Source organism: Diadema antillarum, unplaced genomic scaffold (assembly GCF_040938485.1).
Source record: "Diadema antillarum isolate AM-2024a unplaced genomic scaffold, OU_Dant_1.0 seq00000894_RagTag, whole genome shotgun sequence".
NCBI classification, from domain to species: Eukaryota; Metazoa; Echinodermata; class Echinoidea; order Diadematoida; family Diadematidae; genus Diadema; species Diadema antillarum.
In genome coordinates this window covers 991,842-1,018,282 of record NW_027271757.1, presented here as the reverse complement: position 1 = coordinate 1,018,282, position 26,441 = coordinate 991,842, and the positions used below count along the sequence as shown (strand labels likewise).

General features: G+C 39.3%; 1 protein-coding gene across 6 annotated transcripts in view; it reads left to right on the top strand.

Moving 5' to 3' along the window:
- Positions 1-26,441, top strand: part of LOC139740992 (serine/threonine-protein kinase MRCK alpha-like) — a 112,246-nt gene that overhangs the window by 5,530 nt on the left and 80,275 nt on the right. For all 6 annotated transcript variants that reach the window (XM_071651580.1, XM_071651577.1, XM_071651578.1 and 3 more), the window contains exon 2: positions 72-361. In XM_071651580.1, coding sequence (XP_071507681.1) covers positions 178-361 — 184 coding nt within the window. In that variant the 5' untranslated portion in view covers positions 72-177. The remainder of the gene's footprint in view (positions 1-71; positions 362-26,441) is intronic.

Here is a 26,441-nt window from a genome sequence, read left to right as displayed (position 1 = left end):
CAATACCAAAGAAGGCAAACACATGTTCGCTTCTAACACACACACAATCTGTGTGATTGCTTTCACTGCAGGTATTTTTAGATATCACCAGCACTAACTAGTAAACTTGGCTGTGACTGAGAACTTGCTCCTTCCCGTGACTGTCCGCTGCGCGGGACCAACGGAGGCCTCCCAGCCATGGCTAGCCAGGTGGAGGTTCGACTGAAGCGCTTGGAAAAGCTCTACCTGAGCGGTGTGCAGGGCGCCAAGGGGGACACCCTGAGCTTGGAAAGTTTACTGGACGTACTTGTGCTTCTTCACGATGAGTGCAGTTCCTCAACCCTCCGGCGCGAGAAGAGCATGACAAACTTTATAGAATGGGGTAAGGATGCTGCTGCATCATAATTGCTCTTTGAGAGTAGACTTGAATTATCATTCACCTTAGTTCTTATTTCAGTTACACAAAGTGGATGGAAGAAATTTGCTCACTAGCTGAGATTAAGTTAGAAATATTTTAAGATTTAAGATTAAAATGCAAGACAGAATAGTTTTAAAAGCTGCAATTCATAAAGAAACTTGCATCATGAGAATGTACACAAGGCAAAAACAAGTACTTTTTAATTCTATTAGCCAGCTGAATAGTTACAAGCCAAATATCTTTGATAGACTTTAAATCTTTGAATAATTTATTTTGAGTAATTTTTGTTTTGTCTGTAAATTATTGCAGTCCATTGAACATTGAGAGCACTTTCCTTTATATCTTATTTTTCCCCAAAAAATTCCTAAAATGAATGGTATTATAACCACTAGAAATCATCATTCTGTCTACATAGATCCTCTTTTTATAGTACTTCAAAATAGTCTGCTGTACACGCAAGCCTAGGCATGCAATATACAGTACAATAGATGCTGAAAATATATATCATATGTAATATACATATATGTATGCCTTGAGGAGATAGTATGGTAAAATCGTTATAGATCCCACGGTATCCAAGTTTAATTTCTGGAGCAGAGGGCCCATGAATGAGTGACCTTCAACTACGTGGAGCAATCAATATGGGCTCCTCTCCGGGGTCTTGTGTGTTGGTAACCCATACGGCCATGGGTTTTTCCTGTGACAGCCAGAGGCTGGCCTTGTTCATGTTCTAGAGCAGTTGAGACAGGCATTGGCATTCGTCAGCTGAGTCAGCTATTTTGGAGCTGTGGAGGTCTATTGAAAACACATTGCCAGCCGTAAATATAGCGCCTGCAGGGAGCTGTCGGGGGAATGCATTGTTACAGGAATCATTGAATTAGAAAAGTGTTCGAGGAGAGATCACACACACTCAACAAGAAAGTTTGAATGAATGTTTGTGAAATCTGAGCAGCAGATCTTCAAAGTTTTCATGAAAAAAACAACAACAAGGTGTCAAAAAATTTGTGTTCCTTGAAATGACAGTAGGTTCTTTTAATCATATCATAATAATACCATGCATCCATGGCCATCTTGGTCTCATGATAAAAGACATTGCTTGTGAAGAAAGGAGTCAATGCCCCTGCATGGTTGAAATGAGCCATTCGGAACATTTCCAATCAGTAGATTTTTCTTGCAAAGCAAATTATGAATTTATATACTGACCAAGAGTGTTCAAATACTGTGCCCTTCCCCCTCAACAAAAAACAAAAAAACAAAAAATAACAACAAAAAACAACAGCAAACAAACAAAGATTATTTTAATGCCCCTTTGGTTTTAATAACTTTCTGGTTGTTCAATATACATATCAGCATATCACTGAATGAATACTAGAGAGTATTGTTCCACTGAGCACAAGTAAAGTGTGAAAGCTATAAAAAGCCCTTGGCATTCATGCCAATCATCTACTCAACTCATGAGGGCATGTGACTTGGTTTCAGCGTGACAGGATTTTACCCATCCACAAAGCCTGGCTGTGGGCTTGCACATTGGTGACATTGTCGTGTGGAATGGATATGATATTGGCACCTGGCACCAATTACATGTTCCATCAGTATGTGTGGTAACCGTTGTGGCAAGGGACAAGAAGCGGACCGTCACATTGATTGTGTACATTGTAGATCCAACGTGGTAGACAACACAATCAAAGCCTGGGCGTATGTGTGTGTCTTGTCTTCTCCGATGCCTTCAGCCTGGAGGGAGAAAGCAATTTTGATGGTTTTTTGCTGCTTCCTATCCCCGCAGCAGATGAGGGAGATGATTGGAGGCGCATACTTGAGCTATCACAGTAATGTTGCCACGACAATGTCCATGTAAGAGATGGGATGTCCCGATTGAAATATTACAAAAAAAAGGGGGGATGGGGCATGAGGAGATGCCTGATGGAGACCTGAAAAAAAACCAAAACAAAAACAAAACAATTCTGTTCACAGTGTTGATGTAAAGTTGCCTTGTACAGTCAGTTGTCCTCATATTTCGATGAACATGGTGAGAGGTTTTGAGTCAAAATGGATCATTGTATAGCTGAGAATAATGGTTCATTATACTGCTAAAGTAGATATTTTTGCGCAACTAATTTGTCGCGCTCGACCGGTTGAGAAGAGTTTTTGCGTGTTTTTAATTCCGCGGAAACAAGACATCAACTACAGGAAAACATGGCAAGCAAAAAATTTGCATGCTTTTATTTTCATGATGCTTTCTACTTGCACGAAATGCGCGCAAAATTTGAACATCGCGAAAATTTCAACTTTTACAGTATCCAAGAATAATGGTTCATGTGGTGGACATAATCAAAATCCCAAAATGAACTTCATGGTGCCAAATCGTACTTTGAACATTATTGACTAAATGGCCATGGCATGACTTGGAAAATGCTCGAGGTGTTTGTAGGATTGATAAGGAAGTTTGGAAAACATGTATTTCTGTGCTATCCCTATGCAGATCAAGAGAGTTTATGATTAGAGCTATTACAGACTTAATACATTGTATTTACATGGTTGTATGTTGCTGGGTTATCTTCATGAAATTCTACACAATTATTGCTATCAAAATTACCAACTGCAATGCAAACACAAATTGTAACAATGCATGTAATCAAGGACTGGGGTTCTACCTGCGGCTTTTACCCTTTACATCGAACAGTACTGTACAATATTTGGCTGCTACAACTGAGCACTGATAAGTCTGTTCCTCACCTGTGTACATTCGTATTAGTCAGAATGCAACCACAGAGATAAGACGACCACAACGTGACATCCTGATTGTAGGTACATGTTTGTGTACATCGTTTCGGTAGTACCCGACACACTGATTTACATGTATATTCACTTCCAACTTCCATCTCTTTGTTTTTGCAGTTATCCTTAAACATGGAGCTAATGGCTCTAATTTTTATACATGCTTCCACTCTACTCAGGCATAATGGCACTTTGTAGTTGTACATGTATGTATTCATGTGTTCCAATATTGCCCACTGATACATGCAGTTGTCCTTGTTGTCACTAGGCCCCTTCAGGAGGCCAGTGCTATAAGGGATAGTTATATACAATGTAACTACCACAAATTTTGCATAACATTGGCTAAAGGGCGAGAATTGTTTGATTAGTTGTACTTTGACAGTGCACTGTGTAACTTGTATTTGGGTTGGATAGGCTACTGATGGGGGACTGGAAAAGGATGGTTATACAACTGTATTGTACCTTGTATACATTGTATGATATTTCACCAGCTGTGCAGAAAGAATGTGATTATTAAGATTATATGTTTACGCCATGCCAACTTTGGCACATACAAAATGTAGTGAGGTAGAATTACCCCTGCAAAATACTTGTGTGAAGAGAAAAGAGTGACAATAGCGCTCTACGAAGCATACATGCACATGTACATGTCAAGGAGCTTGAAGGATCTTATATGTGAAACAAAACTCAGTAACATACAAGGTTTACTGTGTGCAGACACTACAACCATTTTGACATGTACATAATGTCTATAAGTTGTCAATTCCTCTGTCCTACATTCATGGCATTTCTGTCCAGGCATAACACTGATAAATCCTCATTAGTGTTCACTAGGGAGAGGGCAGTCCATACCACCTACACTGTACTAAAGTGCTGAAGTGTATTTTGTACATGTTCTATTATAGTGATTGACCCCTAGTGTGTGTGCAGTTTACACTGCACCTGTTTGCACAGACACTCCATTTTTACTGACATCATACATGTAGACAACATTCAAGTTCAGGTGCCATTGCAGACCTGTTCTAGATAAAGTGTTGGTGTGGATAAATAGATGCAAATAATGACCTACATGTAGGCCTACAAGGGGGCTACTGGCCACATCCTCTGCTTGAATGACAGATGTCTGTGGGGTCCATTGTGTACCGGAAGGGGAAATCCCAGCCCTTCCATGGAGATCAGGAGTTCACATTGAAAGGCAAGGTCTTTTTCTGATTGTACTTTGCTTACCAGCGGAAAGTGTAGTTTCTATTGTCACCAATGGAAGGTTCTTTTTTTCTTTCTTTTTTTCCTATCACCTGTATCCACATTCTAATGAAAACTGTTGTCCTGGTGCTTTGAATTGAAACTAAACATTTCTCATAGCCATGTGCCTGAATTGGCAAGAAGATTAAAATACTAACAACAAAAAGAATGGAAGGTTGTCTGAACTGGGAGGTCACTTGCCCAGACAAATCAGAGGATGTTATATTATGCAAGTTTTATAGAGAGTAAATGCTCATTGAAGCAATTACCCTTTGCTGCAAAGTTTATACTTTTGCAAAGTACATATTTTTGCTGCTTGCTTTGTCCATGTGTCATTCTGTTTTCTTTATTTTTTTAATTGATAGAAATGAGCCTTCCAAATTGCATGCCAAAATATTGCTGTCCAGCTAGGCATTTGAGTTTCATGTTGTTTATTTACAAGTTTACTTATTTTTGTTTATCATGCCAAGCGTGATTGTTCTGTCCAAGCGGCTGTAAGAGACCAGTATCTTGATTTAAACCACCACATAAGAGCTAATAGCAAACCGACTCCAAAACTTTGTACATCCGGGCTGCATTTCACTAGTATATAAATGTAGGTACACTTTGTACATATCTGGCCAGGCCGAACTACTATGTGGAGAACCCCTTGCTTGACACATATATTCTGCATCAGGTTTGTTGTTAAGGTGTGCTGAAGGCAGCCTTTAACATGGAGGCCCAGATTCCCCTTATTAATTATGACTCCTTGAATTTCACAAGCACAACTTCCTCTTTGTTTGGAGTACATATTGCATCCAGTTTGTTTGTGGAAGAAGTGTACCTGTAATACCTTATATTTCATGCAGTGGTACATGTTGCTCTGTTGGAATCAGAATATACATTGCATGTACTCAATGTCACATTGTTCGGCTATTGATGTCTTGAACAAAGACCAAAATGTGAGCTTTGGCAATGGAGAAAAAAATGTGCGACTCTCAGTTTCTAGGTCTCCCAACCCCAGCAGCCTAAAGGTGCAAAAAGGCATTATCAATAGATACTGTGTAGGCCTGCAGAGTTTGTAGGAACTTTCCAAGTATATTTCTCATCCAAGAATATAAAGAATATAGGTGTTGCTCTAATGGGCACACACACAAGAAAAACAAAAGAAAGAAAGAAGAGGAAAAAAAATTGTAAAGAAAAACTCTGCATATTCTACTTGGTCAGGTTGTAATGTGTAGACATAGTTAAAATGAAATTTCCCTTGTGTTAAAGGGGTGGCTAGTAACTGATCAGTGGGAATCAGTGGGAATGCTGGGGGATGATTGTTCAAATTCTTGTGGGATTCATTTTAGAGTACATTATGTATCTATTGTTGTGTGAATATTATTTGCTTCAGAACAGTCTCATATTCAAGTAATGTGCAGTTTAATGCCCCATCACTGTACAGGCATGCTAACCTGGAAACATTAAACTGCACATCACTTGAATATGAGACCATTCTGAAGCAAATAATTTTCACAGAACAAATGTACTCTTAAATGAATCCCACAAGGATTGGAACAATCGTCCCCCAGCATTCCCACTGATTCCCACTGATCAGTCACTAGCCGTTCCCTTTAAGAAATAGAAAGTGAAAAATGATACATATTAAAGGTCCTTTTCAAGATAAGAATTTGTATGTTGATGAGAATTGTTTTATGTCACAGGATGATTTAGGTGTAGTTTTAATTCTCAAAGTTATTTGGGATCTACCTTCTACCTTATGCTATGGGTTGTTCATGGCTCCTTATTGTATCGAAACAAAGAAAGACTGACAGTATGCACAATCTTTAATGGTTTCAAGAAGTTTAAAGACATTTCTACCATACAGTAGATATTTCAGTAGGCCTATATGTTTGACAATCTATCAATGATTCAGCAGGATGAAACATCTGTAGGAAATCCTTGTACAGTGGAATAGGGCAGGACATGAATTTTGTACATGTTCACTATGCACAAGTACAGTGTACATGCCACTGACATGAGATCACATGCATGCATTGAGAAAGTAATCTTGCATTCCCATTTGATCCTCTGGAATTGTGGTAGTCTGAGCACTGTGCAGTGTATGCAGCAAATTATATGCATCCCCGAAGTGATCCCATGCTGGCCTCTAAATGCCAATCCCATTGACTGAAATGAGAATGTTGGGAATGTCCAAGAGGACATGGCAGTTGCCACAAGACTAGAGTCGTCCCACGCATTCAATGATCATAGCTGATCTTAGGCACAGGGTATACTAATAGGCTATGCTGGGATGACCAAATGATTTGCGTAACGGTGAGGGAATGGTTAAGAGGATAATTTTTACCCCTGTTACTGAAGCTATTTTTCCATAAAATAATGCATGTAGGTAAGCAGCTGATCAGTATACATGTCGAAGAAATGCAGCCAGAATCTATGATGTAAAGCACTTGAGTGCTTCTAAATCATCTATCATTACATCATGTAGTCTTTTGGGGGTATACACTGAAAGAATGGGTCATGCTGCTGAATGTCTTGCCTTTCAAATACATGAACAGAAGGACCAAGTTATTTGTTTGAATTCGTTCATTAAAAAAGAAAAACGAACAGTTGACATCGTTTGATGTGTATGTCCTAATGAAATCACATCTGATTGTATCTAGTCCAGCATCACATACACTGTAAACCATCCTTTAAAAAAAAGGACAAAATGTAATGACATGTAGAAAGTACACAGATCAATTTTTTTTTTTTTGTAAGACAAGGTTACAATCACATGACAGAAACAGCTGTAACTGAGATACTTAGGAGTCATGATAAATGAGTGGATGGTTTCTGACTTTTATACAATCAAGCTTTATAATTAGTGACTGATCTGAGTACATCTGTGTTATCAAAAAGCTCTACGCCAAGATAAATCTATGCGAGGTAAATTCTCTACCAGTCTCAGAGCAGGTAGATTCTGTTATTCAGAACTAGATTCAGATCTGCCCGGCAAAGATCGTTTGCAATGTTCTTCACTGCATTCTCACATTATATTTGACGATTCATCCTTTCATCGTTCTCTCATTCTTGTGTTCCTGCGTCTGTGTTTTAGGCTCCCCTATCTCACAATGTTGCCACGTTGTTTCGGCCGGATTTTTGAACAGAGTTGTTATTGTACCTATAAAGTTGGTATGCAAAAAAAAAAAAGTGGGGCTGGGTTTGGAAGCCACCCATGGGCAGCCCAAGTCAAATATTGGAGCTCCAGATTTCATTCTCCCCTCAGACCCAATAAAGACGACAGGGAGAGTGCAGTCAAATGCAGAAGACCATCTTCACCAAGGTTACATGTTACCTGGAGAGAGAGAGCAAACAGCGGCCGGACAAAAGGTTGCATAACTTTACTGTCTGTGCTGGTGTTGACATTTTCGTAGATTTGTGAAGCTTGGGCGGACAGTGTCCAGAATGTGCTGTTTACTGTTGTCGAGTGGTATTATTTATTCAGCGCTGTACATGGAAAAAGATTAAGGGGGAATATCAGGACCTAATGATCTGGGAGCGTTTACAAGATTTGAATCAGCTGACAAGTTGAAAGAATTCAGAGGAAGAACTGTCATGTAGCCAAAGTAAGTTACTGTTCTTGTGTGGATTGATTGTGAAAAAACAGAGCCCCACACAAAAATTGAAAACAAATTTCATGCCTATGAATAAGAATTACAACATTGCTACTTCCTGCAGACGTGGAGATGGTATTATTTTACAAGAGTAGACTCGATATGTAACCTGATGAAATACACACTTGTGGAAAGCAGACCATACATCAGTGCACATAAGATTGTGTGTATCTATTGAATTTTAACATGGATGTTAAACACAGATAACATGTACACTGTACATGATTTATTGAGTTTCATGTATGGTGTGTAGCTTTGAATAGTAATCTCCTCATGAATGAAGTACTGTTGATAATCGTCAAAGTGTAGGCTTGCAAGAGGCATTATAAATTGAAATGGTCCGCCCCACATCGAACTGGACCCTATGGAATACCAGCTAGTGCAGCTGAATATGGGCTATCCAGCTGTCTTCTCAGATGGAAAACAAACAAGCATTGTAAATGCAAAGGAGAATATGCCAGTAATACAGCTTTCCAAATGTATCTGTAATGGGTGTTTCAGTAACAAGCACTTGCTTGCCTTTTATTGTTCCCACGGCCTACCATGTATGATTTCTTTCTTCATAAATTTCTCTTTACCGGCTAAAACCATTTTCCACCAAACTTCCAGCAAGCTTGCATGCTGACTTTGGATAACCACTATGAAAGGAATAATTTATCAAGTATTGATAGTCTCTACTAAACCTGTCAGTTTACATGTTTCTGAGTGAAAGGCACACTGCTATTAAAGGAGTTCTGTGTGCCATCGGTATGATTGATGAGTGTCCGATGTCACGATCACTTCCACAAGCACAAAATTTGCTTGTGATCATGCACAGGATGTTTTCGGCAACAGGTGTTCAGTGAAGTTTTATTTCGGGTGATGAGCCCATTGTACAATGTGTCGTCTCGTTGGTCTGTATACAAACAAGGTGGTTTAGCATGTGCCGGTAATTTCCCCAATTACTGCTTCCCATACTGCTATTAAAGCAGAGGGGGTATCCCCACCCCACTGTACTTCAACTTGACATTCAAGGTAGAGATGGGAACAAGATGTGCCTCAGACGTGCCAAATCATACGCACCCAGCCATACCGCACACCCACACCTCATATGTGGCATGCTGATGACTCTTTAATAAGTTTGCAGGAATGATTCATTGTAGGATGACCCCGAAGTGCAGCCTAGTATTGTTGTAGCCTGCAGACACATGAAGGTGCCTGCAGCCATTGTTTTCCCAGTTTTCTTTGGTGGCATGTGAGTGCACCACCTTTATTCCTGTAGGAAGCGCTGTCGGCCAATTTTTATCATGTGACAGAAAAAAAAAAGAGATGATGAGAGACATGTATACTAGTAGTACAATGTAAGCATTGTAATAAACTGTCGCTTCCAGGGGGAAAGAAAGGCCATGTTCAAAAGCGTAAATAGTTTATAAAGATGCGTGTAGACTTGGTCAAGAAAGTTTATGTAAAAGAACAAGATACAAGAGCTGAATGTTACATCAAGTATACCACTATCAGATGACAGATGTAATGATGGACTGAATGAAGTGTAGAGCATAGATTACATTGTACTTCATGAGCTTGCAAAATCATCCAGCCATCTTGTATACATATGATTGTAGGTCTTTCCTTCCTGATGTTTCACAGCTCAGTGAAGCAGAGTTGATATTCGGTATGTGGACCATGTTAATCCCATACTTCTCCTTTTAGGATCAGACTCATATCTTTATACCACTTCATGCTTTCTAGAGAGCAAGAAGACGAGAGTATGTCTTCTACAATGCCGATGACACATATAAGTTTGAATTTTTGGGAATGGCGGCTGCTTATATGGCAGTGACATTTGTGTTACAGGCTCAACAAAGTAGCCATTAGGTACAAGAAGCAACATTTTGTGTAATATAAGAGCATCGAACAAGGCTTTAGTACAGAGAGTACCTTCCATGATTACATAATGTGTGTCAAACTGTAGCACGGTGCCTGACTCCATGGTCATTTAGAATTCTTTTGCAGCATCTTATGTACTTTAAAAGACAGGAAGTACTTACCTGCAGCTTGGCTACAGCTGCTTGTAAAAAAGAAAAAAAAAAACAACAACCAGGGATCCTAGGACACAAATTAGAATGACATCATTCATTCATTGCTGTGAAATAACTGACATTTTGCTGTAGTGTGTTTCCACATGTGCATCTCTCTGCATGTGTCAGATTACTCTTGTGCCTGCAAGCTTCTTGTGTATAAGAAATGATAATAGTTGCCTAGAAACACAAGAAATTAGCATTGTCTGGTATTTCTCCATGATGCAATCAGAAGTAGCCTGAATGATTTCATCAATTCACTGAACATTAGCTGCGTTCAGACGGAGGCAGTTTTGGTCGGAGTAACTTCGGAGGAAGGGTCGGAGGAAGCTTGGTCGGAGGAGACGTCGGAGGAGAGGTCAGAGTAGCGACCGTCTGAACAAGGTTGTGGTAACTTTCTCCGGTCGGGGAACTTACCACGATCTCTTCCTCCGACCAAGATACTCCTGAGTTTTTTCAGGAGTATCTCGCTACTACGACTAGCTGGTCGGAGTAAATTGCCCGTGCAGACAAGCCCTCAGAGTATCTATGACCTTACAAACCTTATACGACCTAGGTAAAACTTAAGGAGTCAAATGCGAGTACATGTGCGCGTGCAGTACAATTCTAACCTAGTCGATCGCGATGGAGAAGCTAGCGCTCAGAAATTCTCATCAACAAGAATGGAGAAGATAAATGCTGCTGGTAAAAAACAATGGTATGGTTGACGTGCGCGGCGCTACCACTTCCGGAAGTTACACCGACCCTCCACGGTGATCCCCATGAAGGCCTGGTAAATTGGTCAGAGTTTCTTCCCACGATCGTCGTGTGGACACAGGGTCGTGGTAAGATAAGCATAAATTTGAATTCTAATTGCTACACCATAAAATTTTACTCCGACTAGAAATACGTCTGAACATTGCTATTGCTTCTCACTCTACGTGTATGTCTTGAGTGAGAAATGTCAGTTATTCCTTGGTATTCTGCTTCTTTTTTATTTTGTAATGATGACATCTTGGTCGTATTCTTTGCAGGCAGGAATTACTCTGAGATAGTTATTTTGGCAGGCCTAGCTAAAACACCTTTGCATATAAATGAATGATAATTTGATACGGCAGTGAACAACTTTGGCTATGGCTTGGAATACTTGGCAGATGCTGTTTGAAATTATTGTTTAAAAAAAAAGTGAGTGCGAAGGACTTTTCTGTTTTTCAATGCCAGACAGCATTAAAACTAATTGTTCACACCGCAGTTAAAGAGCATGCTGTGGAATAAATACGATGGTGGCGCAGTAAAAACAGTGCTGGCCGTGGGCTCAGGTTACAAACGATCTGTACCATATTCTCTCTGTTGTTGTAGTTGTTTTAGCGCACATCACTGGTGGCGACCAGGGCATCCGCGATGTACAGTGGGGCTCTGTGTGATGTGAGGGGAGTTTGGCTGGCTGAGGTATACACGCATTTTAGCATTGGTGTCGAGTTTGGTAGATGGACAAAGTGCTGATGCCTGGCACATGTGACCAGGAAGCCCAGCGGCAATCAATTAGCACAAGAAGTTTGCTGGAGCTGATGGGAAGTGCTGCTGTCTCCCGAAGCCGGGGACCCCGTTTTTAGCTTCACCGGACATAATGTGCAGAGACACTTGCTCTCTGCAAGGAGGGTGACAGTAAGACCCCATAGGGGTTTCACATGGCAAAGAAGGTCTTGTCTGTAGCATGTGTTAAGATACAAGTTTAAAACAATTTTAGACCAGTTTGCAGGTAGCGATGGTTCAAATGACCCCACATTTTTGAACCATCGAAACAACACAGCTAAATATCACCTCCTTTACAGGGTGCTACATAACTTTATTTTACCACTTGCCCGGTTGGGCAAGCAGATTTTCAAATTTGCTGCAAAACACTTGCCCGAACATTAATTTTACTGGCCCGTAAAGAAAGTCCAAAATGTAAGGAAATCATATGACAATCATGTGTTAGTCAAGGGCTTAAAGCACAATCATTTGAATAAACAGCACATATTGATTCACACGCTCACAATGGAGTGACAAACTTGGTCCGATCAAAAGTTGCCATTGCATTGCAATGGGGCTTGCGCACAAGTGTTGGAAAGTTGCAGAAATGAAATATGAAGCGTTTACTGTTTGCTGTTTAGTGATGCAATTAAACAGCCACTGTCTTTGGACTTTTGTATGGATGAATTTGTGAGTTTTTTGGGGGAATACGTGAAAAAAAGTGGCTTCAAAACTTTTTGCTTGCCCAATTCAGGCAAGCATTTGTTCTCATTGTTCAAAAACACTTGCCCGATTTTGATTTTTGCTTGCCCCGGGCAATCGGACAAGTGCTTATGTAGCACCCTGCATTTATAGGTATTCCAACTTGCTCCTTTGATCATTTAGAAATGTTTTTTCACTGCAACATACAGAAACCGTTTAAGCGCTGTCCATGACATTGCTCGTGAACTACAACTCCGTGTCTTTTTTTTTCTCCAGATGACATTTATCTCCTCATATGCACAATGTAACTTGCTACTGGCTTATTAACTAATTTTTTTCTTTTGTTTTTGTTTACCTGATATTGAATTAGAATATCTTCCTTTTTTTTTTCTGCTCAGGTTTCTATAGTGACATTTAGCAAATTGTGGTCCAAAGGTGTGGTCCAAAGGTGTGTTCCAGTCGAACTTTTACTTTGTCATAGTTGTGAATGGTGTCATCTCATGAGCTTGCTCTAGACCTGCTTGACAAATTGACAGCTTGTCTGGGGAAACCAAAACTCACTGTTGGACAGAAGATGCCGTGAATGGACATTAGCCCTATTCAAAGTATTGAGCCCTTGCCCAAGGTGAATGCCCATTGGAACAAGTAGGGAAAATTCATTTTTTCTGTAATGCCCCATACCTCTTTAAACATATTTGAAGAGGAAGAGCTTAACTAGACTTTCTATTAGCTTTCACTGTCAAACTTTTAATGGATATGTAGATTTAGAAACCAATGCATGTTCTTCAACTTCTTGCCCCAATTTCATTTGAATTGGGAACCAAGTGTTACTATTGACAAACTATGGACTTTGTGACATACTCTTGTAGGAAATGTCCGTGTGGTTTGTGGTCTGCATAGAAATTCTCTTTGTCAGCTCAATTGCTGGCAACTCTAAATGCAGTGGTGAAATGCATTGCACTTATGTCCTTACAAAAAAGATCTGTTCCATGGCTGGAAAAAACAACAACAACAACAACACAAAAACTAGTACCTTATTCTCATCTCACATGCTCAGTCAGCAGGCGAATGGATGAGGTACACTGCAAAGTACTGGCAAGTGCTGGCAAGTGCTGTGCTGGCCTAGATGTATATTAAATGATAATATCATCGAAATCCTGTCGCCAGATTTAGCACATCGCCATTTCACTTTTGTATTTAGTTGGCAAGTTGATGTGATCGCAAATGCAACTCCATTAGCTGTGCTCCTTGTGATGTTGCCCCCGTGATGTAGCCTACGCAGTGTTGATGGATGCATATGACCAGTATTACTTTACAGTAATTTGGAGTCCATAGCAAGGATATTGCAGTGGAGTCACAAAAGGCCCTTTGTGATCCAGATTTTGGAGACCCTAGAGAAGAACTGTACAGGATGGCTTGTTTGCAAACCTTCAGTTCAGCTTCTGCATCAAATTTGTATTTGATTTCAAATTTGCATACATAGATGTCAATTGTTGTGATAAGAAACCAGCATTTTATTTTTAAAGTTCACACACAACCAGTAGTGTGTGTGGTGCTGCTATCTGTTGTAGTTCCATGCATAAAGCTTCTCACATCAATGTACATCACAAATCGTCGCTGTTTATGCAGTGCTTGGGGATTCAAAACAAACTTGGTCCTGTAAAAGATTGAAGTAAAGCAAAGTTATCCAAAGAAAAACACTTCTTGGTCCTTGTATAAAGGTGGATATCAACCACTAGTGTATCAATACACTAATAATGCTCGTTTCTTGTCAAACATTGTATTGATGTTGTGAAAGGATTAATCCTGTCACAATGAAGGTCCAGTGAAGGTCACGCATTTCAAGTTCTACTATGGTTAACACAGCCAGTATACAAGTTTGTATGTCAGGGCTAAGGTTCTCACAGTTTGCCAGCAGATTTTGGTGGTGCATGTACTGTGTATCGCAGAAATCTACTGTAAACAAGGAAGTTAAATACCCCAGTATTTTTGTGGAATAGGTCATGCTCGCACCCATGCGTTGAATTGAATGCAATGCTGCTTTACACATTCTACCTACATGCGATGCAGTTGTAAACATAAAGTACACTGGCTGTTGAAAATCTGAAGGCATCTTGTGTCTAACATGACAATATTTTCAAGTTCACTTCAAAGGAAATGCAGAACATGATAGGAAAAATATCAGTTGGTTTTTTTTTCTGTTTTTAACTCATTATGTCCTTGCATGATATTGCTGCAGAAATTACAGTCTTGAGCTCACTAGATTGGCAACTGTGAATTTTGACAAATATTCTATGTTGGAGAGAGACTGCATAGAACTGATTAATTTCATTAAATCTGTACAAAATCAGAACAAAAATGATATGTACAAATGTTTCCAATTTGATAGAAAATGTTTTAATCTTTAAAAACATGTCACCATTTCGGCTTTTAGATGTCCATAGAGGGTTTAAAGCTTTTGATTATTTTGCAACAGAAATAAACATACAATGTACTTTATGGCCAGAAAAGGTCTTAAATGAGATGGAAGTTTTAATAGTACAGTTGGAATTTTGGACAATGAATGGTAACTTATAATAACAAGATAGAGTGCCAAATCACACAAAAAAAGTGATTTGGCACTCTAAAAGTTTACTGCAAGTTGATGAGTTAAAGAAGAGCCTGTATAGTGGTTATTACAAGATAACTGTAGCGCTTTGTGATGTAGAGCATTTGCAATGCAGTTTTGTGATTTTTTGTAGACTCGACCCCATCATGAGCACAGCAGGCAACTCCAGTTATGCCATTACTGGTTGCTGACTTGCTCAGCAGGGTGGTAAAAGCCACTGGTGAAGTTCTGTAGTAGGGGTAAAAAAGTTCCAGGGAGAAATTCTCGATGACTCGAATTGAAAATGTTGATTTGCACTGCAGTCAAGTCCCTCATGTACCTGTTCTTGAATTTATTGGTGCAGTAATAGATGCTTTGTTTTGGACAAAAAACAAAAAACAAAAAACAAAAAAATCACAAGGATTTCTACAAAGGGATTGCTGGTTTTGGCATTGACGGAGGTTTGTAATATACAGAGGGGCATTGATGTCCTCTATAAAATAAATTTAAAGTAGCTTTGTATTGCAAATTATAAAAGGTTTTCTTATCTCACAATAAAAGGTAATTGTCACTTCATGGAGTTTATAAGTACAATTGTAATGGCAGTGTTCCCTGAGAATTATTGTATGACCAAATATCAGCATTATGCATACAAAGGAAATATTTAGATTTCCCTAAATGCTCCATGTTCATGCTACAAAATCCTGCTACATGTAGTTAACAACATGCTATGGTCAGATGAACTGGTCTAAACTGTTTAAATATTATTGAAAATAAAGCTGCAGTCATAACCCCTTAATCTTTGGGCAGTACTTGATAAAGCCCTTTTAGATTATTAAAAAAAAGAATTGTCTCTGAGATGAGTTTTGTTGAGTTTTTCTTGACTATAAGTTGTATGTGCACTTTTGTAGTCTATGAAAGGTTTGACATTTCAAATTCAAGGGATTAGATAGAGCTTGGCTTGACCTTGTGTTCACTACAGCCAGAGTGCCTGCAAATAGGGATAGTTTCTTAGTCTGTGAATGCATGCAAGATTTGCATGAGTTGCATGTTTGATTCATAAACCATAGTTTGTGACATAGCAGTTGTACTGAATGTTGGGAACAGGGTAATTAGCTATTACAAGGAGAGCTTTTACACTGTCTGAATTCTTCATAACTTAGAAACACAATCAAATGCGTACTGTAAAAGTGGAAATTTTCGCACATTTCGCGCAACCAGAAACTAGTGCGAAAATAAAAGCATGCGAATATTTTTGCATGTCATGTGTTCCAGTAGTTACTGTCCTGATTCCATGGAATTAAAAATGCGAAATTCATCTTACTCTGCCGAGCGCAAAAAATTACTTACGCAAAAGTATCCACTCTGTACAATATGTCAGAATGTGACAACAAACAAGATCAATTCTGCATGTGAAACCCCCTCATAGAGTGACCTGTGATGGTGATTGACCCCATTAGCAAGGGGGGGGGGGGGGTGAGGGGCTGTGCACAGAGCCCTATGATGTCACTTTGTCAGTGCGGGGGAGAATCGTGACGGAGTTCAAGCCAAATAAGGTGGAAGGGAAGGGAGGGGATTGACCTCAGAAAGACTTGAGGCAGGATGACGGTACGCCAAGGAAAGTACGGATACTGGCAGAGCAGGATTTGGGTAAATCAGATTCTTGGTTCGTGCAACTTTACAAACTTTGCCACCATTCCTCAAGTTAGTTTGTTAATTTCTTTATAATATGTGAGTTTTGAGAGCATTTGTTGCATTCATTGCAAGTATGTCTGTTGGATTTTTTTAACGCAAATCACACTTTGAGAAACTCTTCCAATTTTCATGATGATTACATAATTACGCAAGAGAAAAGGCTCCATTTACTCATTTCAGGGTGCGTTTTGCCCTGAAACAAACTGGACTAATGTCAGACCACAGAACCTGTTGGATTGGTAGAACAGTGAAAGTGCAGAGCAATATCTAGAAGATACCTCTTAGAGAAGTATTCATTTACTTTTCACCATTGTATTTCAATTCATCTCTATTGATAACGCCTCGTAGGTCTGGGGATAGGATGTAAGGCTGCTCATTTAGATATTAAAATGCAGTGTGAAGCATATGGGCACATTCTCTAATTAGAATTCGAAGCAGAAAGGGCCATTGAAACTCAGGGGATGTTGAGTTTCTGAGCCATAAAGGAAGAATATGCCAGAACCATGCAAAATTGCAGTGTAGGTACACTGAACTAAAAAGAGCCAGATCAATGAGATAATATGCATGCATCTGCTCAGGGGTTCCTGTACAAAACACATGCATACTTACACACACTCATGGTTTATTTTTAGTGAAGAGAAATAGAGTACGCTGTATGTATATTCTGTGAGGTGTCAGGGTCGTAAAGAAGAGTATTTGATAGTCAACATTAATATAAACAAACAAACAAACAAACAAACAAAAGACACACAGTTGCCAGAGTATTGTACATGTGAAAGAAATGCCAGAGTTGCTTTATGGTATTGATACCAGTTGCTTGTATGAAAATGTGTAAAAGAAACACTTTATTCTCAAATGCCTGCAGTACCATGGATTATTTGTTTGCAAATCAGATGTATTAGTTGTTTGCTCCTTCAACTGTGTCTTCTGCATCAAGACGTGAAATGTACTCAAAGAGGAGTTCTTATTTTTCACAAAAAGTTATGCTCTGTTGCTGTTCTAAGGACACATTATTCGACTGATGTATATACAACATTGTACCACCCAAACTTGGTATCTGTGCAAGAAGTATAAATCACAGAAGAGCAGGCATGAACTGACTCAGTCCTTTGGTATGTTTGATGTGGTCATAAAAATCATCGCAGAGGTAAGAATATCAAGCACTGCTGGGCATATTGTCAAGATTGACCAAGCATTCCTAATGGAAAATATGCTGTTCGACAATACCCATTTGCACTGCAGAAAAATGATAGAAAATGATAACAACAACAACAAAAGAAAAGCAATGCTAGCCTTTCTTTTATGGGAAGTGTGCATGTAACAATATTGATATTTACATTGTACCTCTGTGGTGCGCCAGCATTGAATGGCGCATTTCCTGTGTGTGGTGTCAGTGAGTGGTCGCTGGATGTTTGGTGGTTTTCCTGTGTGTGAAGATGAACGATACGAGCAGCGCTTTGTCGTCAGTGGCAGTGGGCGCATTCTCTCACATTGTGCAGTGATGGGTTGATAGATTAGTTGAATTAATGGCAGCAACTATATCTATGGCATTCAGAAAAAAAGAAAATGGGGAGGGTGAAGCAAGCTAGGTTTGGACGGCAATGGGACACGTACAATGTATATTTGTATGGGGCACAAAACTGAGTGAGTTCCACTGAAAAGCACTCAGGTCAAAGGAAGTTCATCTCCTCTGTCACCTACAGGAATTCACAGATATGAGGTAATATAACTGAATCATGATAGGTGGAAAGGCTTACTTTTCTAGGCACTGCAACATTGGCACTGTGTTCACTCTAGGTGCCAACCAGAGATGACATACAATTGTAGGTTCATGAAAGATGCAAGTTTTGATGCAGGGAAATGAACAGCAGTGTGTAGAAAGACAGTGTGATAGGCTTTCACGAAGGTAATTTAGATTCAGCCCCGTGGATTATGCAGATTTTGAATGTTGTTATTGTGCATGACATGTTGCAGATAGGCCTACATGCCAACAGACATCCAATACTGAATACGCGCTGTCCTGCGAATTTACACGATATGCCTTGTTCACACTTATTTATAGTTCAGGGACTAAATTTAAATCATAGATTGATTTTATGAATTCGGACCATATGTAGTGTTCTCTATGGCCAACTAGAGAGAATATCAACCCAAACTTTACACTTTGGGAGGCTCAGACTAGTCAAATCTACAATTTCTGTAATGTCCCAAATAAAAATAATTAGACAAGATGTGGTTCTATGGCTCAGATATTGATGAAAACAAAAGAGATGAATGCATGCTCGAACTATTTCTTTAAAGTGCCTCCAACAACTGCATGAAATTTAGGCTTGTGGGCAATGTATGTAATGCATGCACATTCAAATTTGATGTCTTTGTTATGATTGTGAAGGCAAGTGATAGTTTGTTAATAAAAAAATGATAATTTGTCATTTTTATACTGAATTTCCGTGATGTACATGTATGTATGCCCATGTGTACACACAAAGGATATTCATTACGGTATATCAGTTTCCCATTTATTGATTTAACGTACCATGGGCTATGAAATGCAATGCGTGTTGCACCTGTGAGTCAGCATGTAAAGGTCATGTGTTGCTGTGGTCACTTCACTCTCTCTTTTCCCCATGGCTGAATGTTGTAACATGGGCTAGTGATTTATGGGGATGCTGCTCATGAGCAAGATTTTACCTGCCCAATTTTGACTGTTATAACCCAATAACTGGATGTCTCTGGTTGTCGATATAACTGTGTTGTGGTACAATGTAGTTACCATTCTTTACAGTATATGTGATATTTCACTTTTTTTTTGTTGTTGCAAATTTCACTAGTGCATCAACAGTGACAACATGAACAACCACACAAATATTGCCTCCCATATTGCGAATGCGCTGTGTATCGTCTGTGCAGCCTTTATAGAAGACACTAACTTTTCTTTTTAAAAAGGGATACATACAAATGCATATTTCACCGTGGTTCGTGATCGCAAATCAAACCACTCACAAAATTTTCTTCACAAAAATATTGCACCTGTGTATCACATTAATACAGTATCTTGAGCCCTCATGTAGTACACATGTCTATACAAAAACTGCAAACACACATTTCTAAAGCAGTTGACTTCCTTTTTCATGGCATGATGGCTGGCTGTGTTGGGCTTTGTAATGAAAACACACTATACGTGCACATTTGATTCTTGATGTGTAAGCAGTAATTCGCCATAGAGATGCTTTTTCGGTAAACAGGGTTGAGGTCGTAACTTGGTTTCGTGCTTTTCCTGTTGCTGTTTGTTGGTGTAATACTTCATTAAATTGGCACTAATCTTCAATGGTATGTAGACGCAAGGGTAACTCCATTGGCATACTCCGTTTGAGACAATGCGTGCATGTGTTATGAGCAGAACACTCCAGCTGTGCACGTGTTGTGTGTTGTCACATCCTTGCGATTGCTAATGCAATGCGCCTCTTTTCTAGTCGAGAGCGCAAGTCCGAAATAAATACCTTGCATCTCCACTGGGGTGTGTAATCAGGGTCTGTATTCACTCAAGAATGTGGGCCTCTAGTCTATGAGAAGCAGACTGTTCAGCATGAATCAGCAGTGATTAGCATATCGTCACTGGGGTGACAAGACGTTGTATCTCAAATTTAGGTTAAAATCACTTTAAAAAAAAATTAATTGTCAGATAATTAGTTAATTAGTGTCCTGTCCAAAGTCCAGCTGTCAGACCCCCAAAATGAAGCCACCACAGCATGTCAAAGGAAAGGCAATCCCATTTGTTATAGTGCTTTAGCGTGCCACATTTTTTTTTTTCGCTCTCCCGAACATTTGACATTTTTGAGACGCAAGGTTTTGTCTCCCCAACAGCAATATATCCCCTCTGTTGGTATCACATTATACCAAGATATGATGTATGGTTAAACTCATGTCAGGTTAGGAGTCACAGGTGTACCCGGTAGTGAATTTTGACACTTTGGCCCTATGATGCAAGGTGTTCATCCTCTAGTTTTTTTATGGTTGAAGATGAGAGGCTTGGCTGAAGGTAGAGTTATGTCTGTCTCAACCTGCAAGAGGTAGGGACAATACATGTGAGGCTTCTGTCCCCCGAATGGTGCGGAATACACATCAAGAGAACTACATACTGCTCTCGATGTGCCTGGCACCCGGCACCTCTACTGAGGAAGCTGTGCGAATGAATATATTCCCTTTCCCATCCAAACTTCACTTAGGGCTGCCATGCATACAATGTAGGTGATATCCATCCTGCAGATACACACACACACAGACACAGACACACACACACACTCGCATGCATGCTTACCTCTGTGTAAACCGCAGCACAGCAAAGCTTCCTGTTCCGTCTGATGCTCCAGGGCTATGAGGCATGTCATTCAGGCATGTCGATCAGACAGGGGTATTAATTTTGGGCCGGTGAAAGTGATGACCACTTTATGCAGATTGATTACCTGTAGCTCAAGGCCATATGAGTGTGTATGTTTTCTCTTGGAAAAAACAGAAAGAAAGAAAAAATATTTCTCAATACGAGGAACAGAAGGGAAATTGGATGAGAGATCCTGAGCACTGCATTTCATCAAGATTACCATACATAAATTTGTATACCTGTAAATACTAGAGGTATGTAATATAAAATACACATATTTATTTTCTTGTACTTTGCAAGAGACAATGTTGTGAGGTACAATGTAGAACTCACATTGGGCATCTGCTTTAAATGTTTTTATGCATCGTAATACATGTAGGCCCTATATGACTTAACATGAGCATTGATATTAACATTTAAGAATTATTTATTTTGATTACCTGTGATGAACTGCCAAAGAGCAGACAAAAAAATGCATTAAATGTCAAATGATGTAAGAGCCTTGTTTGGGTGAGAGGGGGGTGGGCTATGGGCAGAAATACTAACTTGTTGGAACTGCAACAACTTTGTGTGTATTGTTCCTTAGACTGTGGGGTTTGTGTGTTGTCGGATGGTCAGATTCCTGCTGAATGTACATGTAGCATGATATAATATTTACAGCCAGCATGCTCATATGTGCACATCTGTTATATCGAGTTTGACCGTGATAGTCATACCCTTGTCAATAAATTTAGTATAGCTTTATAATTATGTATTTTCTTAAAGGCAGAATGGGGTTCAGGCCATCACCTGGTAGTCTTTCATAGTGTTAGAGCCATTCTAGGTTGCCATTGACATTTGCAGCCAAGTTCAGTATATGTATATTGACACAACTCTGTGATTAATGTGAGTGGGATATCTGAACAGCAAGCCTCTTCTACGCTTCTTATCACATGTCGTAGGAAATTGTTGGGGAGGAAATAGAAAGTAAAAATAAACAGACAATCACCCCCCCCCCCCCACACACACACACACATACACACACAGAATCCAATGCGTGAGTCTAGCAGTTTGTATGATCTTGGTGATAGCACACAGACCGAAGCCTGACAGGATTCAAAATTAGCGAGATAACAACAGCGTCGCAGAGTTCATGACTTTTACATGCCAGTTTGCAAACGGAACTTGGTGAATGTGTTCGCCTGTACTGTAGATGCTGGCATGTTATTAGACCTGCCTGGATGGCATGTCTCAGCACATTGGTACGTTGTATACATTCTTCAGCTGAATGCCAGCTGTATGTGCACTCAGGAAGTGTGCTTATGCTTGGAAGTTGGGGGGGGGGGGGGGTTGGGTGGAGTGGGGAGGAAGGGATAATGTTGCTGCATTGCCGCTCTTATATTGGCTATATGATTGAAATCCGTATTGCTGTATGTTGAAGCAATTATGAAGATTGGGTGAAGGGGGCCGATGGTATGATGTTTCATATTGAATATTTTTTGCTTCCATTTATGATTATGATTTTACATACATATCTTCTTGCCTTGCTTTGCACATCACATGCCAGTAAATTTGTGTGCATAATATTTCATTACAATATGAGCCTTATCCAGTGATACAAAAGTGATAATGCCATGGTTATGCAGCATGGGTTCAAATGCAGAAACTGAAACTGGGGGGGGGGGGGGGGGGGCATTTCATGAAGTATTCTGTCCAACAAATTTGTGGACAAATTTGCTCTCAGCCAATCAGATGCAAGGATTTCAGTAGTTATAACAATATGTCTGAAAAACTATCTGACAAAATGCTTTGTGAAATGCCCCCCCCCCCCCCCGATCTATAGAAATGGATTCAGCATGAAAAACACCCAATATACATTTTACAACATAAATGTACCAATGTATAAGTACAGGCTTTTTGTACTAGTACCCTAGGAATTGAGTTGTTTGTTGTGGTTCTTGCAGTTTTGTTGACATAAAACATACAAGTAGGTCCTACATACAAGTGTATCTGCATACATGCAAACATTGTATTTACCCATGTTTTTATTAAATATACATTTAAATGCATACTGATGTACAGACAATAAAAAAAAAAAAACAACAGAAAGAGAGATACACTTGTAGATATCATTAAATCATGTTCTTGACATATATTTGTAGGGGGCACATAAAGACAAAGACAGTTGAGATGCAAATAGAGAGAAATTGTATACCAAAGCAATACAGCAATGTGTCACAGTTTCGGGGCAAAGTGATTCAAAGGCAACAGCTCATTGACGTTTCCACAGAAATGTGGCAAATGTGCGAGAGGCTGCGGCCATCTGAATGCCAGTGAGTCATCTGATGCAGGGTCTTGTGTGTACCGCAAACGAGCAGTCTCAGTTGCACAACCCAGTTCACCTGCCTAATGTGCTTCCCACACCACAACAACAACTACTACTACTACTACTGCTACTACTGCTACTTCTACTATTACTACTACTACTACTACTGCTACTACTACTACTACCACTACTGCTACTACTACTACTACTGCTGCTGCTGCTGCTGCTGCTACTGCTGCTGCTGCTGCTGCTGCTACTACTACTACTACTACTACTACTGCGACTACTACCACCACCACCAAACTATAGGCCTATATATTGCATTTTAACTAAATGTTGGTTCAGCAGTTTCTGGAGAGATGCATTCCTTGATTCTGCATGATATATTCACGTTTATCATGAGCATCACACTGCAACACTTCCAAGAAAACTAGCATTGATTCATTCATACAAATTCGGGGGGGGGGGGGGGTATGTTGATCCTTTTTTGTACAAGGCAAACAGTTAGTGCAAGTGATGACACAGCAGAAACTGGCAGGATAAAGATTTGTGTGTGTGTGTGTGTCTATCAGATATCATCAGATAACTTTTTTCTTTCTCTTTCCCCCTACATTTCATGACATATTAACTTTTTGAGAGCCAAAACATTTTTCACTCCTGACATGTTGCTTGTAAGGTTCACTGAACCATGGATTGCTTTTAAGTCAAACCTGTTGTCATTGAAAACGATCATTCCTGTTATATTCAGTGCAACATTAATTTGATGAGACAAGTTAGAAATGATAAAGTGTCGCATCCATTGCCATACCCACCATTCCTTTAGAATGGTCTGTATTGCAGGCTATGGTAGGATCAGCAGTATCCCTACCTTGACCTTACAATAACGATGATAATAAAAAACTCTGTGTACTTTTTGCAGGGTCCCTGCAATATCTCAAGCAACAATTAAGACTGGTCATGTGACATTTCTACAGTGTATGCTATAGACAGCACTAGAAAGAAAACCGGCCTTTTGCTGTGTAGACGTGTATTGATAAGGATTACATGTAAATTGACAATAAAGTCATTGACTTGTCAAATTACTGGTTTCTAGCTCTTTGATTCTTACAGACGCCTGAGGCTGCCATGTAGAGCATGAACAATAGATCTCATGCCTGCACACACTCATTTCATTTGTCACTTTTATTCATTTCTTTTTCTTTGCATATTTCTACCATAATGACTGTCTTTTGCTCAATTACTCGGCATACTGGTAATCACTGTTTTTGCGGATTCACCATTCTGTGTTTAGCTTTTGTCTAGCTATGCGAAGCTACAAAACTGTGCAAACAATAATGCATTTTTCGGTTTATGTGTGGGGGTTGTGATGAGAATCGCGAAACAACAACGCATGAATATTATATTATCTGAAATATTATACAACAGACCTGTCAGTCTGTCATTCGTTACCATGACGTGCAAACATTCCATTCTGCGATGGGTATTGAAGTGCTGCATACTCCATTCCAGTTTGTCGAATACAAAGCAAGACAGTGGATCTGGCATTTTGACCTCAGTCCCCAAAACCTCACATTCCATACCAGACTCATTACAAAGCACCACCCACTGCAAACCGCGACACTTTGTCACATCGACTACTCAAAAAAGGCACAGATGTGAATCCTTGAGCAGACACAAAGAAATCCAATGCAAAATCCTCTCCTGCATTTAATAGACACCTCTATATTGCTGCAAAGCCCCTCGTGTGTAAAGTCATGAAGATAAATACTGAAATTATTTGTATCTGGTATTGTTCAGGCGCATTTGAGCAGAGCGAGACTTGAGCAGTCAACTTATGCTTGGAAGTTTCCTCAAAGTTTGAAAAACAGAAGAACTCAAAAGTCATGTTTCCCTTACTAAAACTAGAGAAAGTAACCTTGTTGTTAATGTGAAGTGGATTGAAGTGCTGCAAGCATTCAAAGACAATGCAAATGTCTATAAAATCAAAGATGATACACTTTTTTACCATCTTAATTGTAGTAAGATATGACGACATTTGGGGCGGCTTTTAAAAATAGATTTCTTGCAGTGTAGGACGATGTTCTGTAGTTCTTGTAACTTTGTCTATAAAATTATCAACTACCACTTTTGATTTATATCTACCCACTTCTGATGTCTCTCATTTCTGATGTGATAGGATATATAGGCCTATACAATTTTTTTTTTTGTGCATAACAAAGTTATATATTGAATATTTTGTTATTTCATAAATCATGTTTCTTAGAATTACAGTGTGCTGAAAAACACAGTAGGCATTATACAGCAAGCTATGTCAAATGTCAAACAATACAACCCCAAATAAATTCTTATGTCTCTGACAAGTCCCTTGGTTGGATAGGCCAGGTCTGGGGGTGGGGGTGGAGGGAAAGTGTCCTGGCTATTAAAAGTGAAATGAGCTGAAACGTAAGGTATCATTTGGTCGTTTAAAGACCCAAGTTTAAAATGGTATTATTTCTGAGCATGAAGGTACTCTGCTATGCAGCCCAACTATATTATGAGGAAACAAAATCTTAATTTCAAAAGAAGCTGATAGGAAAGAAAGTGCTTTTATAGTTTGCAAATTCCAAATGCCCACTTACCTGTGTGAAGTTAGAATTATGTAGACATGAGCAATTTTTCGTTATCCTCATCATTTCTTACTTCATGAGAAATGACGTAATTAGCAAAGCAGAACAAAACTAAGGTCTTTTGTCTTACACAAAATAGAAACAACTTTCTGTCACAAAAAATATATAGTTGAAGATTTCAGGAATTGCATGTACTTTGAGAATGAACAGACATGACTTGATTACACAAGTGTTAAAATGTAATGTGTTGATTGTGCCTATATTATGCTGTCTAGAGGACCTTTTCCCCCCACAAGGCCTCTGAACCTTTTCCAAGTTCTCTGTTTATTTCACATTTCACATTGACTTTAAACAAAGGCTTGATTTCAGATTGTAAAGAGATGATTAAGTGTATTGTATGCATTGTATTTGTCGTATTTTCTTATTTGAAATAGAAATAAATAAATGAAACGACAAGAAAACAAAACAAAAATGTCAGTAGTCACTGGGAATGGTGACTGTAATATCTTTGGCACTATATATATCTGCTCTTACTCTATAGGGCAGGGGAGGAGAGAGAGAGAAC